Raw genomic sequence first — 17944 nt, 5'->3', positions numbered from 1 at the left:
GATGTTTACCATCTCCACTCACAAGGTGGTGATTCATGATTTTCAATTTCAACTTTCCCTCCCTCTCTGTTATCGTCTTTCCACAAGCGCTTCCTCACTCCCGCCCTTTAACGTGCACCTTCCCTTTACTCTTCAAAAGTTTACGGCGACTGCTCGCTCTGACTTCTGAGGTGAAGCGGGGGCGCTTGATGCCAAGAGCTGACTCGGGGGGGGGGGGGGTGTTGCCCAGGAAGAAGTGCTCGTTGCTGAGCTCTTAAGTGATCCTGTTTCACACACTTGTCAGTTCCTCCGGGGCTGGCAGGTCCTCCGCTGCCTCCGAGCTAGCTGCTTTTCAGGGCTGTCACCGGAGTGGTTAACGTTAATCTAATGCTAATATTCGTGTTCGCCCTTTCCCTTGAGCTGAGGACACCTGCCTCTTGAACAGACAGGCCTCTGGTAGCATCCATAGGTCACTCTTTACTTCGTTAGCCGTCCTGCCTGTGTCACCTCGAGCTACACAGCGGAGTAAAAACAAATCCGAAACACCACTCAATCGCCCCGCTCATCCTCCGAGGGGAAATGACCATTGCATCTTCAACCAATCCTGAAATCGAGTCCCAGTCCAGCAAAGCGTGAACTCAGACGGACCACAAAAAAAAATAAAAAATGTAATCATCTCCCGTCCACAGATTTCCAAGCTAATTATTCCAGCCTTTAATTATTCCACCCAACTGCCGTTGAGATCTCTTAAAGACGGCCGGATTAGTGGATTTTGGAGTATTAGCTTGGAGGGTTGGCAGACCTCTGCACTGTGATTCAGGGGAGCTGAGAAGCGCATCTTCAAAAGGTACCTTGAGCAGCACCTCCACAGGATCATTACACGGTATAAATCCACGTTAAGTTGCTTAAAAGCGTGTAAAGGTGAGCCGTGTTTAGGCGCAGACACTTTTGAGGGATGAGGCAAACCGAGTGTGACTCGTACGTCGTGACGCGAACACAGTTTAAAGACACTTTGGGGAGGAATTGTTTACAAGTTATTTAAAGGGCTTATGTCAACTTGGGTCAACATCAAGGCCTAAGGGAAAACTTCTGTGAATTTTTTTCTTTCTCCAGATTAAATTGGCACACTTTACACACTGCAATGTCACGGTCTGTGTTCAAAGAATTGATTTAAGCTACCACCTTTTAAAATTAAATGAGTCAATCACCCTTTGTAAACTAACTAATTGTCGATTCAGATTTTGCAGGCTGAGATTCACACAGAAGGGCTAACGCCACACTGAAAGTTCACCGCTATTGAAAATCCATCGCTGCGTTTCGAGTGCAAAGTTGTGATGTCTCCGGTTGACTGTCAAGTTCAAACTGCTCCCTGCTCATGCTCGTTAAAGATGCTACACCTCCTCTGAACTCCCGCTCAACCCCCCCCCCCCCCCCCCCCCCCCGCTCAAACCTCCCCTCCCACAGAACTCAAAATGGAGAGCAGCCTGTCCCTCGGCTGACAGACAACTGAGACGTTTTGAAAGCAGGTCGGGAAAGGTTAGAGCAAGGAACATGGAGCGGGGCGGTGAAAAAGACAAAAAGAATCTTGCTTTTTAAAAAAATATTTTATTAGGAGCCTTGATGCTATTAAAATGCCCCAGATACATTCACCCTATAGTTCTCAATTAGACCTGACAGTTGCTGCATTACCAACAATAAATATAGCAAAGGGCTGCGCCTCAGGCCGGGAAGGACCCCTAACTATGACCCTCATATTTAATGATGAAAACAAGCAAGCGCATGCATGTGCACATCCATGCATGGGCTTGTGTGCGTACACACACACACACACACACACACACACACACACACACACACACACACACACACACACACACACACACACACACACACACACACACACACACACACACACACACTGAGCTGTGGCTCCTTATTACACAAGCGCATTAGGGGCCTGTGAAATGAACAGCATCTCCAGGGTTTATAAATGCATTGCAGATAGGACACATGAAAGTACACCTTTACACACTTGAGAGGCAGAGAGGGCGGCACAAAAATATGAAGATCATGTGTTCTGCTAAAAATGGTTTCCCTTTAAAAATGTATTTTCACACAACAGTGCTATTGTGTTTGATCAAAAATATATGAACTGTTTTTGGGATGTCCCCAAAAGGATGGAGCCTAATGAATTTGATCCACTTCCTTTTCTTCCAGCACCACCAGCAAGTACAATTGCATTTATAATATAAATATTTGAAGATCTATAAAATTGATTGGCAAAAAACTTTTATGGTTTCCAGACAAAAAATCCTGATAATTTTTGTAATGCCCTGACCTCTACTATTCGATGAGTAACCATTTGGAAATTTGGAGCAGACAAGGGGAATAATTGCCGATTCCAAAAGCGATCCGGTGCCATCGACTGTCCAGTACTTTGGTTTATCCAACATTTCTGCAAAACGTAACATAAGCCCAGTGTTGCCGACTCCTTTCCCAATGAAAGTAGAGGGCAGCACTGGCTCTAAAAGTCGCTAAATCTAGCCAGAAAGACACCAAGTCGGCAACTTCAGCACCTCCACCCTAAAGCCACTCCCCCAAAATGATCATTTTGAACATAAACAATGACCATGGCTACTGTTAGTACTCACAGTTGTTAAGCTAGCAGCTTATTGAAGACTCCGGCGACAATCAGGGAGGTAGATAGACAGGCTTTTAACAGTCCTGCTACAGCCACAGATAACAGATCCTTTTTTTTTGTCAGAGCATTTGATTCATTGATTGCTGTCGAGATGTAAAGAGAATTTCAACAAAAACAACAAAAAGGTTTGTTAAATACGTCACCTACCATAGCTCTAACATGGCAATCCTTCCAATCTTTGCCATCCGTCCCATACGATGTGAACTCTGCTATTGGCTGAATATACGTTGCGAATGGAAAACAGATGAAAAACAGAGATCACACTTGTGGTTTGAGAGGAAAACAAGTGCCCACTAGCAAAGATATAAATATCTCGATAATAAATTCCAATACAATAAACAAACAGTGCAGACTAAGTACAAAACAATCACGCACGCCGTCAGAGGAAACAGACTTCTTTACTGGTTAGAAATTTCGACTGAACATTTAGTAATTTACAGTACTGTCCATCAAGCTGTCAGTAAAAGGCTTCACGGGGCTTTGAACGGTCAAATGGAACATACAGACAATAAGGAGCATTTCAACATCGACAGTGGAGCCAAACTTGACAATCGTGATGGACAAAACAAACGGTAAACAACGGTCTTTTGCGTCGTCCCTACAGCTCTTTGTGATTAACATGTAGTCAATACATATCACATATCATCAAATATCTCTCACAGCGAGGCAGCATCTTCCTGTCATAGTTTGAAATTTCTCTTCAAAATAAAAGTCCTTTACATCATTTCAGACTGATCCCATAAAATTGTGTGACATGTTTATGCGTCTGCTTTATTGTTATAATATTGTTGTAGTTGTAGCATGATGCAGTGTCTGGACATCTTCTAGACTCTTCTTCACTAAAGTGGCTTCTCACTAAAACTAAAATATAAAGGGAAGCATTGAGAGACAACCATTTCAAAGTGAAACGATGTGGAATTCACAGAGCCTGTGTGCAAAGCATTCTCACCGTGCTACCACAGTACAGCACATTTCCACGAATGTCTGTGCATACTCTTATACAGGTACACAACACACACACACACACACACACACACACACACACACACACACACACACACACACACACACACACACACACACACACACACACACACACACACACACACACACACACACACACACACTCCCTCAGGCAGCTCTCCAGGCATGTCATTAAGCTAGAGGGTACTAGAGTTTCCCGTTGGCGAAGGCTCCCTCTTGGAACTGAGGGATGAAGCTCTTGAAGTACGCCCTGCGTGAGAAAGAGAGAGGGAGAGGGAGGAGGGGAGAGAGAGATAGAGAGAGAAAGAAAGAGGGAGAATACAGCAAATAAAACATCAAAATGTGACAATAATTGTGTTTCAACTGCTTCAAAGCATCTAACACATTTACTGGGTCAGTCCCAGCATGTATAAATGCAGATGAAAGGCAGAAGGTGTTTACATGTTACAATTACAACAGTGCATAAGATATCTACTCTCCACATGTTAACGCTTTCATCTGCAGTCCAAAACAGCAGTCCACAAGGTATTCAGCCACAGGTTTGAGTGTGTACGTGTGAGATGACACTCCATGCAAATAGTTCATTTTTGGAAATATGCTTACTTTCTTGCAGAGGGATAGATCACTCTCATATCCGTTGGTTTAATTTGTTAGCTTAGCATCAAGACTCGAAGGACGGGGAATTAGCTAGCCTAACTTTGTCCAAAAACTGCAAAACAATTTTGGTTTTAAAGGGAATTATGTGCGACTATTTCTTGGCCAGGCCAGTGACTTCCTGAAATTCTTTTTTGACAAGTCTAAATCTCCATATTTTCATTTAAAGCTACTACGGGGAACTTTCATTTTGTGTTGATTTTGACGGCCCATGTGGACAAAAGTGGCAGTGTTTCCATGAGTACCGCCGCATTCTGTCATAAAGATCTGCAGCGGCCAGACTCCCTTTTTGAAAACCCCTCAATTTACTGCAGCAGGGTCTGACAGTGTGCCCGGCTCAGTCCTGGTTCTGGTTCTCCCGGGCCTCTTTTCCCTCAAGCGAACCCAGCAATACGGCCTGGGCCTCCAGCAGCGTGGTGTTGGCTCTGCTTCATGCAGGAGCTCTAACTGCAGTAAAGTCAGATCTGGGTCTGTCCGCTGGTGAACCTGCATGCCGTAAATCATTTTGTCTGATGTCGCAGGGAATCAAATCCAGTGACGGGCATTCTCCCAAGAAATTGGTAAAAAAAGGCAGGCTGAAATGGTCACCTTTCCATGTGGTAAGAAACAATAGTATTAACCCCTGAAAGCTATCAAAGGCTTTTCCAGCCTTTTATATCAGCAGTTTATTGTTGTTGAAGTAGGATCACGCTGTATATGAAACGATAAGTATTATTTCTAGGACTGTAGATGAACAGATAGTTTGTTAGTTGGCTAACCAAGCAGCTACGTTTAGCGAAATTTGCTAATAGACAAGGTTTTTTTTAGTTTGGACTCAGAGACAAGTATTTGTAAATCGTTTCTTCAGTTTATTTGGATGGCTTGGGGAGGTTCCACTGCTTGCCCTGACAGACATTGTTAAGTTAGCATGACCATAGTCAGAATGACCATAGTCAGAATGACCCATAGTCAGAATGACCCATAGTCAGAATGCCTACAAATATGAGAATAAAACCCCAAGTCAAAGTTGTTATAGTCAAGAGAGATGGTCATCCAGATTTCTTTCTGTGGAGACATTTAGATGTATTAAGAGTAAAAAAAGAACACATTATGTATTGCTTTACGCGCCTTTTTAGTCGCTCGCTCAGATCTTTCAAATATTTACAGCAGTCATTAACCTTTGCCATGCACAAAGCAAACACTTCTCAGGCTGCAGCTGACGCCTATAGATCTACTCTCATGGGGTCGTGCCAGTTTATGTTTACTGAAGGTGGAATCAAATCTGTGAGCATTGAATAATGGCCCGTGTGCGGAGCAGTCCAGACAATATGGTCCTATTGTATGATAGATCTAATGAAGCTCATACATGATATTCATCATGATAAATGACCTTGTGTGACTTGTCAGAAACAGTTCCAGTGGGCTTTAATGGACCTTGTAGAGAACTGAGGATTTAAAAAGACCTGCAAAGCATTCTGTTGCTTTTTAGTTTTTAGTTGTCCACTATTTTATTTGAACTCTATGTGCAAAATGTTTTAAATTGTGGAATTTCCAAAATGCATTGAATCTAATGAGTCAGGATCCACTCACTTGGCCCTCTTTGCCATCTCATTGCCGTCCCAGCGAGGGCTGTAAGGATATGACTTCTGCACCTGAGAATAGAGCTGGCCGCTGCTGGTGAAGTGGTACACGGACTGGAAGGTGAGGGTGGGCTGGTCCCTAGGGAAGTACAGCGGGAGGTCCACTACGAGGAGCAGAAGGAGGTAGGGGGAGGAAAAAGAGGACTATGTGGTTACTGCTTCAGCTGTGATCCAGGCTGATCAGAAAAACAGACCTTATGACTTTCCTACCGTGTACTAGGAAGCAAAAGTCCTTCCACATAAGTAGAAGAGTGAGTTTTGTGAATCCCTCGGCATCGTACTCCACCACGCCCCTGCAATGCACACACACATTGGTTTCTTGCAAATGATTTCAAACTAACAGTACTTTCTTGTCAAAAGACAGGGCCAGTGATGAATGAATGCCCACTGGACACATGCTGTGATCACTTCAGCGCACAATGTGGTTCTTCTCTAGTCGACTCACATTCCAAAGTGGCTGAGGAAGGCGGCGATGTACTCTCTCCTCTTGTGATAGCCTTGGATGACATACTGCACCTATAGAGGAAACAAAGTGGAAGGTTTAGCAAACACAGGCATGGCAATAGCAAAACAGCATTTCAATATTAATTAATACAGCTAACCCCTCGCAACCGCATTTGGGGACCTTTATGCTGGAAGTAAATGACGGCCATTCCCAAGCTTAAGTTGTTGCAGCAATTTTTGTGTTGATACTATTTGTTTTACAGATTTAATGCTAAATTTAACAATTTTTTACCACTTGTAAATTATTAAAAATGAGAAAAAAAAAATCCTGTTAAAATATTACATTAAGACACCAAGACCTTGAGGAACTTTTGCCAAGAATTGTATTTTTCGGCAATTGGACAAAAAATTGGCTTCTGTTCTGAAACTTTCTTACTATCCATAAACAGAGGAAAGCCATAAACCCTCTGAATGCCCAGTTTTGAGATTAGCATAAAGTGAGTATTGTCTGTGCGTATTGGTGTCATCAAAACACCGATATCTTCACTCAGAGATGTCAAATGGTATGTGCTACACCCAGACTTTTAACAACATCTTTGCTGCTCAATTCATATTTAACATGAATGTAAAGATCAAAATCAAGACACATATCTGTTGGAATGCAGACAAGCTGGTTAAAAAGGTTGAAAATAAGCTGTATAACATAAAGCAAAGTAGTTATTTAAGGTTGTGACTTCCAAATAAGTTGCTCCAGTGGTGCCGAAATCCTCCAGAATCATGATACTATTGAACATTTAAATGTAGACCGTGGCACACCCAAAACTGAGATTACGACGTATTATCAATAAGTGCCAAATGTCTGTTGACAATACATCCATTTGTTCACCAGGTTGACTGCAGTGGGGTCTGAATACAGGCCAGTGTTTATTTTGCTGGTTACAGGTCAGGTTATCATATTGTCCTATGTTTTATTGAAGTGAATTGGAAAACCTGAGGGAAACCAAATGACATCAGTCATCACTCAAACCATGCAACACAAAAGACGAGAAATACAGCCACCAAAACTCTACAAGGAAGTTTGGAGTGATCAGCGGCTGTCTGATCAGATCTCACCAAAGATTGGCTCCTTTCATGCAAATCCAGTATTCCGTCAGAAATTATTGACAGAGGAGAACCTATGAATAATAAGAAGGCCATTTCCCAATCAGCTTCACACCATTTTCATAGAACAAAGGGCTACATTATCATACAAGTATTATAATAACTGAAAACCTGGCAACAATGGGTCACTCACTGAAAGGAAAAGTAGCTAATTCACACCCGAAGAGTCAATCGATTCTTCTGTAGGCTCTTTTTAAAAATATAATTGCCGGAGGGATGTTAAAAGTTACCAAATACACAATCATTAACTTACTAACACTTTGCATTATATTGTACTAGACTGCCTTGTCTGTCTAAAAACAAAAGCATTACATCGTATGGTGCTAATCTAACTCCATAAAATAGGTCTATAGGCGCTTGATGTCAAACCACAGAGCCTAATAATGTAGAACGATGTTTGACATTTGATTGGTAGGAAGTAAAGGAAGTACAGGAAAACATCAACAGAAGGGGGGATGATGTTATTACTACACGATTATAGGTCCTAGACCCCTGGCCTGGAACAATACCTTCGCAGCGTTGCAACATCTTTCATGCATACCCTGTTTAATGAACAGGAATATTGTTTTCAATCTCATCAACTGCATTCCCCCTTTTAACCCCCCTCACCACATGTCCTGTACTCATGGTTTCAGGGTCTGTCTTACCCTGAATCAGGCCTCTACAGGCAGAACTAACTCTGTCTGCCGGCAGTGCTCTACATACTAGCGGAGAGGCGTTGACAGCGAACCTACCCAGAATGTAAACAATGCCTTGGCCTGTAGAGAGATTAAGAGAGCTGAACCTTCTTTGAAATGGTTGCTTTCACTTTAAAAGCAGAAGGCGCAGAGCACAAAAGTGGCATTACATGCAATCTTTGAACAGGTGAATTTAAATGTCACAGTACAAAGTCTCACCAAGCTTACCACTTGACAGCCAAATAAGCTGGTGTTAAGAGCTCTACTATAGGGTCTGTCAAACGCTCTCTGCTCGAGGCACCGTGTTCAACACTTTACATGGAGCCTCTACATTCAGTTTCTTAAATGTATTCTTTATTTTTATATCTTTCTCATTTCATAAAAGGTTGTCTTTGTAATACACTGACGGGGGAGTTCACAAAGAATGGCCGCTGATAGCAACATGAATTGTGCATTACCTGCAATCGCTATTTCCATAGACACTGCGTTAATGATATTACGGCGCAAACATGCAATTTGCCTTTTTTTTATTGCATCTGATTGCAATGTGGCAAAGGTTGTCTCAGCGTCAAGAATACAGTATGGAGAACTATGAGAACTAAGATAAGTAACATTTTGACCGATGAGGTTCAGAGGCCTTCCTCAAACCCTCAGACAACGTGACAAGACAAACTGTATTGGAGCTTTGAAATACCCAGTCACCCATAACTTATTTGGCAAATAGCACAGGAGCACCAAGATGCTATTTGCTTGGCAGCATAGTTTTGGGTGCATTGCACCCTTTTGCGGGTGCTTTGACACTTGGATGGTTTCTTTTCCTCTTATACGTGCAGGTTTAGCGGCTGCAAAAGCAGCGCAGTTCTTTTGAGAATTTACCCCGTAGTGTAGCACCCCAACGCAACTGCTACTTGTCAGCAATGGTATCATGAATACACATGAAGGCCTTTTTGCTGGGCGGCGACAGGTTTTCAAAAGCACTTGAGCATATTTAAAAAACAGCGAGTGAGAGTGGAATTTAAGAAAGATGGAGACATTTTGAATGCAATAAAAAACAAAGAAAAACTAAATTCGATCACATGAACTTTCCAACAAAAGAACAGGTTTCTCCTCTTGCGAGCACATAACCGACATGTGCTTAGCGCATGTTGACAGGTGTGATGAAGTATTATCTTTAAGTCCAAAGAGGAGAAGCTCAGGGCTTGCTTGACTGTTGAGCATCCTGGGCAGGTGAGAAAGCCTGCAGTCAAGCCAGCCAGCTGTGAAGGTGACCTGCTCCATTGACCTTAGCAGGGATGGTTATGGATCAGTGCACCTGGGCAAGGCCGGCGAAGTTCAACCAGGAATTAGTTGCTTTCAAACTATTTCAGTGAAATCATCCTTTTTGTGTTTCATTCAGTCCAAAAAGTTATTTGGACTGAATAACTTCCACATTCACACAGGTTGCCTATCTGTGGAAGAGGGCTATTTCTGATCATTATCAATACAAACATCTATGTTTCTCTTATCAGCGCTCAGTGCAACCCTGCCACCAAAGTAACGCACAGCACATGAATCACTGGGCAGAATTATCCGTGCAGTGACTTCCTCACCGTACACAACGAAAAGAGCAATGAGCTGTGTGAACGGATATCCCAGAAAGCTGAGTAGAGAGTAAACTTAGCAGTGAGTCATGCTATTTACCAGCCGTGACACTGGTATTGTTTCCACCTTGTGAGTCTCGTTTGTGTGTGACTGTGGAGAGATTTTTGTCAGCGCCATAGCACCTCGACTGTGCGAGGTGAAGTCACGAAACTTTACAGATGTGTAGTTCAGTCAAAATCCAAATAAAGGTTGCGGTTGCTGGTGGGGTCTAGTTCTAACCTCTGGATGATACTTCGTTGCAAATACGAAGATAATGTCCAAAATGCTATTAGATTAGATTCAACTTAATTGTCATTGCGCTGAGACAACAAAAGGCAGTTCAGCATCCAACCAGAAGTGCAGAGTAAAGTACAGAATGAACAGTAATATTTAGAGTAAAGGGTAGAATAGATGGTGAAGGGAAGATATTAACACACTTGATATGAACAGAATGGAACTTGTGCAGCAGTAATAGTAGGTAGTGAAAAAAAAAGTAGACTGTGCAGATGAAATGCAGAATGTGAGAGATTATACATAAACAGTGTTTACACTACAGATCCGACATGTACAGTATAAACAGTGGTACTGGTGGTTCATGGGACATTTCTGCTGTGGCTGAGATCAATTAAAAGTATACTGTGTGTGCTTTCTCCTTTCATTAACATAATAAACATTTTAATTTATCCATAAATGTCAAGTAGTCAACAAGCTCTGACGTCTGTGCTCCGATTTACAATTCTTTCAAACCATGTTCCTTTAGTATTTGGAGGTGGATCTTATCAGATCAGGAGGACATCAATTCTTTAAAATGCATTTTGTACTCAGTCATCAGATAAGTCACTCTTTATACAAATGAAAGCTGGGGGCGGTGCGAATGCGTATGTGACAGAGAGAGAGAGAGAGATTTCTTAATCACACAGCAGGAAGCACTTTCCTGGCTATTGCATCACACTCCCCACACATGCACAGACACAATACGTGGACGAGGGAGTCGTGGTTCACAGGCAGATTTGAATACCTGCAGAGCGAGATCACCTGCCTTGCATCACTCAAACCTCCAGGCAGCCAATAGAGAGATCTGGCTGCAAGTCACGGTGACGCTGGAGGTGGGGGTGGGAGGCCTTTCTCAGTATGGGTGCGAAAGTTCAGTGATCCACAGTTCCCTTGAACCCCCCCCCCCACACACACACTCACACAGTCACGTTACAAACAGCTTATTTAGTATGTGGCCCTGCATCTTTTGAGAAAGCTCAATTGCCGCCTCCACTGTCCCATGTAAACATAATTGAACAGGAGTCTGAGTCACAATGTGTGTCTGTGTTTAAGAGCTCTTGCAGATATGAGACCCGTCTCTTTCACACACACAAACACACACACACACACACACACACACACGCACACACACAGATCAGAGATTACTACTTTCCTCTTTCACAAAATGCCGTCATTCATACATGGCTGATGAGTAATCACAACCATGCAGTAGCAGCGGGTGAGGCACCACTGTCTCCAGCTTTATTCATTATGTATGCACTCCTCAGATGAACCCCAGCATTTTACTACATGTTCTTACGGCAATATATTGCAATGCTTTTACTTTTATTATGCAATATGCTGTCGATGCACTGGTACCAATATCACATTACTCTTCAACAGAGGCTCAGTTTATCTCCTGAAACTTTTCTTCTTTCCAGAAGTTCACCATTTGTCCAAATTATTGCTGTATTCTGAAATTTATTAGAAAAATAATGTTTGTGTCATTGTTTGTGTCAATGTCATTTTAAGAGATATATTTTTCTCTACTTTTGCTGGTTGTAGAAGGTGGACAGCACTACAACTTCACCTGCTTGAGATTGAAATATAATTGTAGCTGGTAGATAACCTTCAAGGCAGAGTTGATAATCTTGAGAAACGAGCAAGAGAAAAAAAAAACAGCCTAGTGTTGCCAACCCTTTTCTAATAAACGTAGCTAGCAGCACTGGCTCTAAAAGTTGCTAAATCTACCAAGAAAGTTGCCAAATCAGCAACACAGACAGACCGTCCCTTGAGGCTTCCTGCCAAAGCCAACATATATCTGTGACTGCATGAATGTTTAGTAGCTTCAGCTGATGCTGTATCAGTCTCTAAACCCACCGGCTGTCTGTCTGACGACGATTTAGCCAAGACCTCCTTTTCCATGCTTGGGTTATTGTTTACATTCCGATCAGCAACTTGAAACACGAGAATGGAGTTGAGAGGGCGAGTTGTACGACCGGATTGGTTCACAAGTAGCAAGTTTACAAGCTGATTTCAAGCTTAAAAAAAGCAAAATCATCGGCAGACGATAGGTGGGGGGTTTCCAGATTGCATTTCGGCCAATCTGTTCCCCCTTTTTTTGCTTTCCACATGAACTGTTTTAACTGCATTCAACCAAAGCCTGCTCGAACGTGATTGGTCGATACTCCTCGGACTACAAGTGGAAACCAGAACGCTTCCAATACCATAAATCTTGTCCTCTGTTACCTTCAGATTCTCCATTCAAATGTAGGATCTCTTTCTAGAGATTGGTGAGTGGGGGTCAGCTCAGGCTAAGAATAAGCCCGCTACATACAACATACAAATGTTTTGTACATTGCTTTATGCTACTAAGAATGTGAAGAGAAAAAAGGTTTGATAAGAGATTAGTTAGCCTTAGTGAGCTTAGTGAATCCAGATATTTTGCCAACTGGAAACTGGATGTAAAATGCAGTCGCCTCTCGGAACATACCTCTATGTAGAACTTAAAAATATTCCCACTGGTGGGATTTCATATTTGATTAAATAGTGCGCCCGTCTAATTTCTGCGGCAGGTTTTTTACCGCGTAGTTTAGTCATCTGAACTAGGGCTGCAACAACGAATCGATAAAATCGATAAAAATCGATTATTAAAAGAGTTGGCAACGAATTTCATTATCGATTCGTTGTGTCGCGCGATTATTACGCCACTCAATAAGTGGCGGAGATGTGTGAGTGAATAACGGAACAGGACTCCGGTTCTGTAGCTGACGCTGACCGACGTATAAACGTTGCCATGAAAACACCGGAAGTTGATTTACGCGATTTGTATTATTTTCGCTTCCCTCTTCACCGCGTTTGCACTAAACGCGATGAACGCGGCCGGTATCTCCGGGAACTATTTGTGTTCATCCGCGTGCATCGCGTGCATCGCGCCGGAGAGGGGGCGTGGCTTATCGGCCTGAAAGCCGTTCACTGATGGATCAGCGTGTGTCTACCCTTCACTGAGAGGCGTGGGTAAACCCGCTGAACCCCACTCCTGATATTAGTCCATTTATTTTTTTAAATAATGACTTTAACAGCTCAGGGATGTTCAACCTGTTTGTGCACTTTGTGAAGATGTGTTGCTCTGTGAATGTGCAGTCAGCTCTGTTTCTGATTAAAGGGTTAGAAATTAATGCTTTTTTGTTTTTTTTATCCGATTCATCGATTAATCGAACAAATAATCGACAGATTAATCGATTATTAAAATAATCGTTAGTTGCAGCTCTACTTGTATGTACATACTGTAGGAGATGACTGAGAAGCCCTCAGGGTCTATTAGGTCCTGGAGCTGATTTTCGTGAGTAATTCTTTAATGATGCAGACGCCAGGTGCTGCCACCATCGCCCAGCACAATCCTCGTCACAGCCACAGCTGTGAGCACAGTGTGCGGCAGTTAAGTTGTGTCAATACAATCACAGCATCTGGAATACGTGGGAGAGAATAATTGATGGTTTTAAAAGAGCAAAATGACTGCACAGCCCGTCCTCGAAATAATTACAAGAATGATGTCTTTTTCTTACAAGCAATAACAGATACAAAGAAGCCGAATACTGTTTTGTGTTTTTGCTTGTCCAGCTTCTGTCTTCCTCTGATAACTCTACTTATTACCTCTGCTTACTCTGGCAAAGCTCAGCTTACTTTCTTTTGGCTAGAAGTGAATCCAAAGAAATCTCAATGCTGCTTCTGCCACACAAATGAGCCACGTGTTTGCTAATTGCAGACTGGGTTAATTGCTACTGTATGCTGTCTAAGTGTCCGTTTAGGCCTGACCATCAAAATGCCACAGCCAACGATTAGTAACATTCTGAGAGCCAAGAACAAGGTACAAAAATGGCTGTTTTATGATGACCGTTCAGTTCACAAAAAGCCTGAACTATATGGACCAAAACGATTGCTACAAACTCAAACAATAGGGGTGTAAAAGTCTATTATAATGGTATGTAAAGTTTACTCTTCATCAGGGCATGCGAGCGGAGCGGTGAGAATTTCCACTGACGGAGCTGTTCGTTCACTCCGCTCCACTCAAATCGCTTACACTATTTATTTTATTGTTTTTTTTGATAACGGACAGTGAACATTACTAAAAACATTACTGTAAATGCAGCAGTTAGCCAAGAGGCTATTTTTCATCTGCAGTCCCAGAGAAGACTTATTTTGCTCCAAAGAAGTCCAAACTGTATAGTATTTTGTTTTGGGCTGTAGGCTACCGAATATCTTTTCTGTTTTTTTAACAATCCTAAAAAACTTAGAATGTCTGTCAACACCATGACAAAAAAAAATCCTTGAACAAAATCTTCAATTTAAATAAAACATAACAAAAGCTGAATATTTAGCTGGATATAAACATGTTTGGAAACGATTAAATCTGCCATCATTGTGACTTTTGGACTTCACAACGTTCTGGAGTTACTGGAAATGTTTGGATCACACAAGTGTGAAGCAATCCTTCACAGCCACCACTGGAATCTAATCCTACAATTAGTATAATATTAACAACGTTAGTGTAAGCTGATCTTTAGCTGCAACTTTGCAGAAATACAAGTTCTAAACAGAATTAATTGATATAGATGTATAGATTGATATAACTGCCAGCATTCAAATGTTGACGGAATTGAAATGTAAATGATATTCTGGGTGGGGATCGGGCATGCTTCGAACTCACGGTGTGAGCGGTAGCTACCGGATTGAAATTGAATGAAGAGTTGATGGTGACATTGTGAGCAAGACTCCTTTTTTGCTTGTGTCAACGCCGCCTTTATTTGCTATTGACGCTGCTTTGCAACATGCCTTTCCGAACGCAGGCTGTGGCCTCCGTGACTCTTTCAGGGAGGCGGAGGGAGCGGTCCTGACACTGCTGGACTTAAACACCCGGAGACATGGAGGTCAGCCGGGGACACGATTGTTCCAGGCACCCCGAGTATGCTGTTCAGAGTCCAGGCGAACAGGAAGCGATGGAGGGTATCTGTGTGTCATGTGTGTATGTGGGTGTAGTGCGGGGGGGGGGATGTGGATAGGCATTTCTCCTGAGGGAAATGGCATTACATCGTGTCTACACTGCATATCTACCTGTCAACCTGCGGAGGCCAAGGAGCGCTCAGACAGCCAATGGAGGTTGGCCAGTACGCCCACGTCGGCAGATGCCAGACGAACGTGCATGAGTGCCCATACAGACGTTAACACACACACACGCAAACGCATGCACACACACACACACACACACACACACACACACACACACACACACACACACACACACACACACACACACACACACACACACACACACACACACACACACACACACACACACACACACACACACACACAGCTTGACAAAAGACATCCCTCAGTGGACACACGCTTTGCTGCACCAATGCTTACAAATACGCAATAAATGATTCCCAAACCTGTCACACACATTAAAGTTACTCTGAGGAACTTTTAACTGACTATGAAGCAGTCCGTATTTAACGCTGATGCCTCTTTATGACCTACATAAATAAAGGAGACCATCAGCAAGACGATTGGTCAGCGGCGCCACCTGGATGGATTCTGCTTGAGATCAGATGAAATGATGCAGGTCCACCAGAAAATCCTTCAGCGACCAGCCCACCACAGACAGGACCCAGATCAAATCAACACAATTTAAAGTTCCTCATAGTAGCTGTAAGAAATCTTGCTCCTAGATAAAATTCCTTAACATTAGAGGTTACAAATCATTTGACATTGACATACACAAGCATATCTAACCAGGCTGTGTAAAGGTTAAATAAGTTATATCAAACACTGTTACCTTGTTGTTGAGTAACTGGCACACTTGGGGGACATAGTCAATTAGGCATCCTCCACTGGGGAATGCTGGGATATGAAGTGCCGTGGAGCCTCCCAGAGCACTGATTGAATACAAAAAGACAACAGTTAGCCTGTAATCACACAAACTCAGATTACACAAAACATGCAGTTACTACCACGTTCTCTTTTAACAATTATTAGGACAACTCAAAGCTTTGTGTAACATCCTGCCTTTATGGAAATGTGTGTAAAAGACTGAGCAAAAAAACAAAACAAGAACCGAGCACTGCTAGTTGGCTACTGAAGTTGTGGAATTAAAAACATAGAAGGAGTGGCTCATGCCTGTGGAATCCTCCTCATTCTCATTCACTCGTCAAGTTATTCTTTTGACATCCTCCTGATTAAATCCTGCAGCACAGCTCCATTAGTGATTAGTGCATGCTTGTTTAATCAGGGAATCTGCTGCTACAGTTCCCTAGTGACTAACCAACCGAAGTAGTCACTCCCTCATTTTTTTTTCTGATCTGGGGCAAAAAAAAAACAGAGGGAATACCCTGAGGACGGGTTAAAGGTCTTAAGCAACCGCTTATTGGCTTTTAATGCTCATTTAAAGATACATAGTGGAGGATTTCTTCTGCCGCTTTCTATTTTTATTTAATTCTTCATCATAGCAGGACAGTCGGAGGGCATTCAGAGACACTATGACGTTATTTTAAACAGCATGCTGAAGTGGATGACCGCCGTTTACCAGGTTAAGAATGCATGATGCATGTAAATAGTCCACATTATGCAACATTATGTCAAATGTCAAAGATCACGTATGTTGAGATGCAGCCCCTAATGTAAATAGTCCACATTATGCAACATTATGTCAAATGTCAAAGATCACGTATGTTGAGATGCAGCCCCTAAGGCTTATCCTTTAGCTGATCATAAAGGCTATGAAGGTAAAACTCGACAATAGTGAGTCACAGACCAAGGCCATGATCCCTCCAAATCCATCACATCATCCAAAAGCTGTTCTGAAGTCTTTTTCAACCAAGTCCAAGTCACGCCTCAAGTCTTTGAGATGCCAAGTATAGTATGAAAACACCAAACACTCGTTTTTTTTTAATGGGAACTAGGCATTTAAGGTCCAGTTCCAAGTGTGGGATCATTAATCACATACAATCATACTTATCTGTTTGGTAACATTAAGACCAGGATAAGTGCTGATACTGAATAAAAAAAACTATTGAAATCAAGCAACGCAATGCACAAGGGATCAGACCTGAAGCCGCTTGAGAAGTGAAAAAGTCAAGCTTAACTACAGGAGCAGCTCTTATCACAAGCTTACAAAAGAAACTGTTGACAGATTAAAATTGACTCACTATATTTTAAATGATGAATACTTTTTACAAACTATACAGTACCAGTTGAGTTCATTTAAAATCTTAAGGCAGCGGTAACTCATATTTATATGTTGAAACAACCTTATATTTCGACAGCATATTCATAGTTTTACAGTGTAATGTGACCAGCTTTCCATGAAGCTAGCAGTGCTGCACACAAATGAGTCCAAGCGCATGTTATTCATTTTAAAGGTCAGTAAGATACACATTTATAGAAGGAGAGAAAGCAACATTAGAATCTAAAGGCCTTTGCATACCAACTTTATACACACTTAAAACATAAATGACAATCACAGTTACACACAGGTTTATCCGTCAGAGTTGTTTGACCGCTCAGAGCCACCGTAAATGCAAACATCATCCAAAATAGCATCTGATTAGCATCTGGTTTAATTGGTTCATTCGTCACCCAGCACAAAGCGCTTTACGACAAACAAAGTGAAGAATACAGAGATGCATGAATTTAAAGATAGATTGTGGCAGGTGATGGCAGAACAGCTTGGAATGGGAGATGGTCGTAAACAAAGGATGTACGAAAGATTAGACAGTAGTGATTGAGCTAAACGATAGCTTCTTGCTAATGTCATTCATTTATTAGCCACATTTGGGACTAGGGGTATCCAT

General features: G+C 42.2%; 1 protein-coding gene across 2 annotated transcripts in view; it reads right to left on the bottom strand.

Moving 5' to 3' along the window:
* Window positions 1-1784: 1784 nt before the first annotated feature.
* babam2 (BRISC and BRCA1 A complex member 2) overlaps window positions 1785-17944 on the bottom strand; it is an 88018-nt gene continuing 71858 nt past the window's right edge. For both annotated transcript variants that reach the window (XM_079175106.1, XM_079175107.1), the window contains exons 8-12: window positions 15931-16030; window positions 6383-6453; window positions 6148-6230; window positions 5888-6041; window positions 1785-3914 (exon numbers count right to left, since the gene is read on the bottom strand). In XM_079175106.1, coding sequence (XP_079031232.1) covers window positions 3851-3914; window positions 5888-6041; window positions 6148-6230; window positions 6383-6453; window positions 15931-16030 — 472 coding nt within the window. In that variant the 3' untranslated portion in view covers window positions 1785-3850. The remainder of the gene's footprint in view (window positions 3915-5887; window positions 6042-6147; window positions 6231-6382; window positions 6454-15930; window positions 16031-17944) is intronic.

This window comes from Pholis gunnellus, assembly GCF_910591455.1.
Source record: "Pholis gunnellus genome assembly, chromosome: 15".
Lineage (NCBI taxonomy): Eukaryota > Metazoa > Chordata > Actinopteri > Perciformes > Pholidae > Pholis > Pholis gunnellus.
This window is presented reverse-complemented; position numbering and strand designations above follow the sequence as displayed.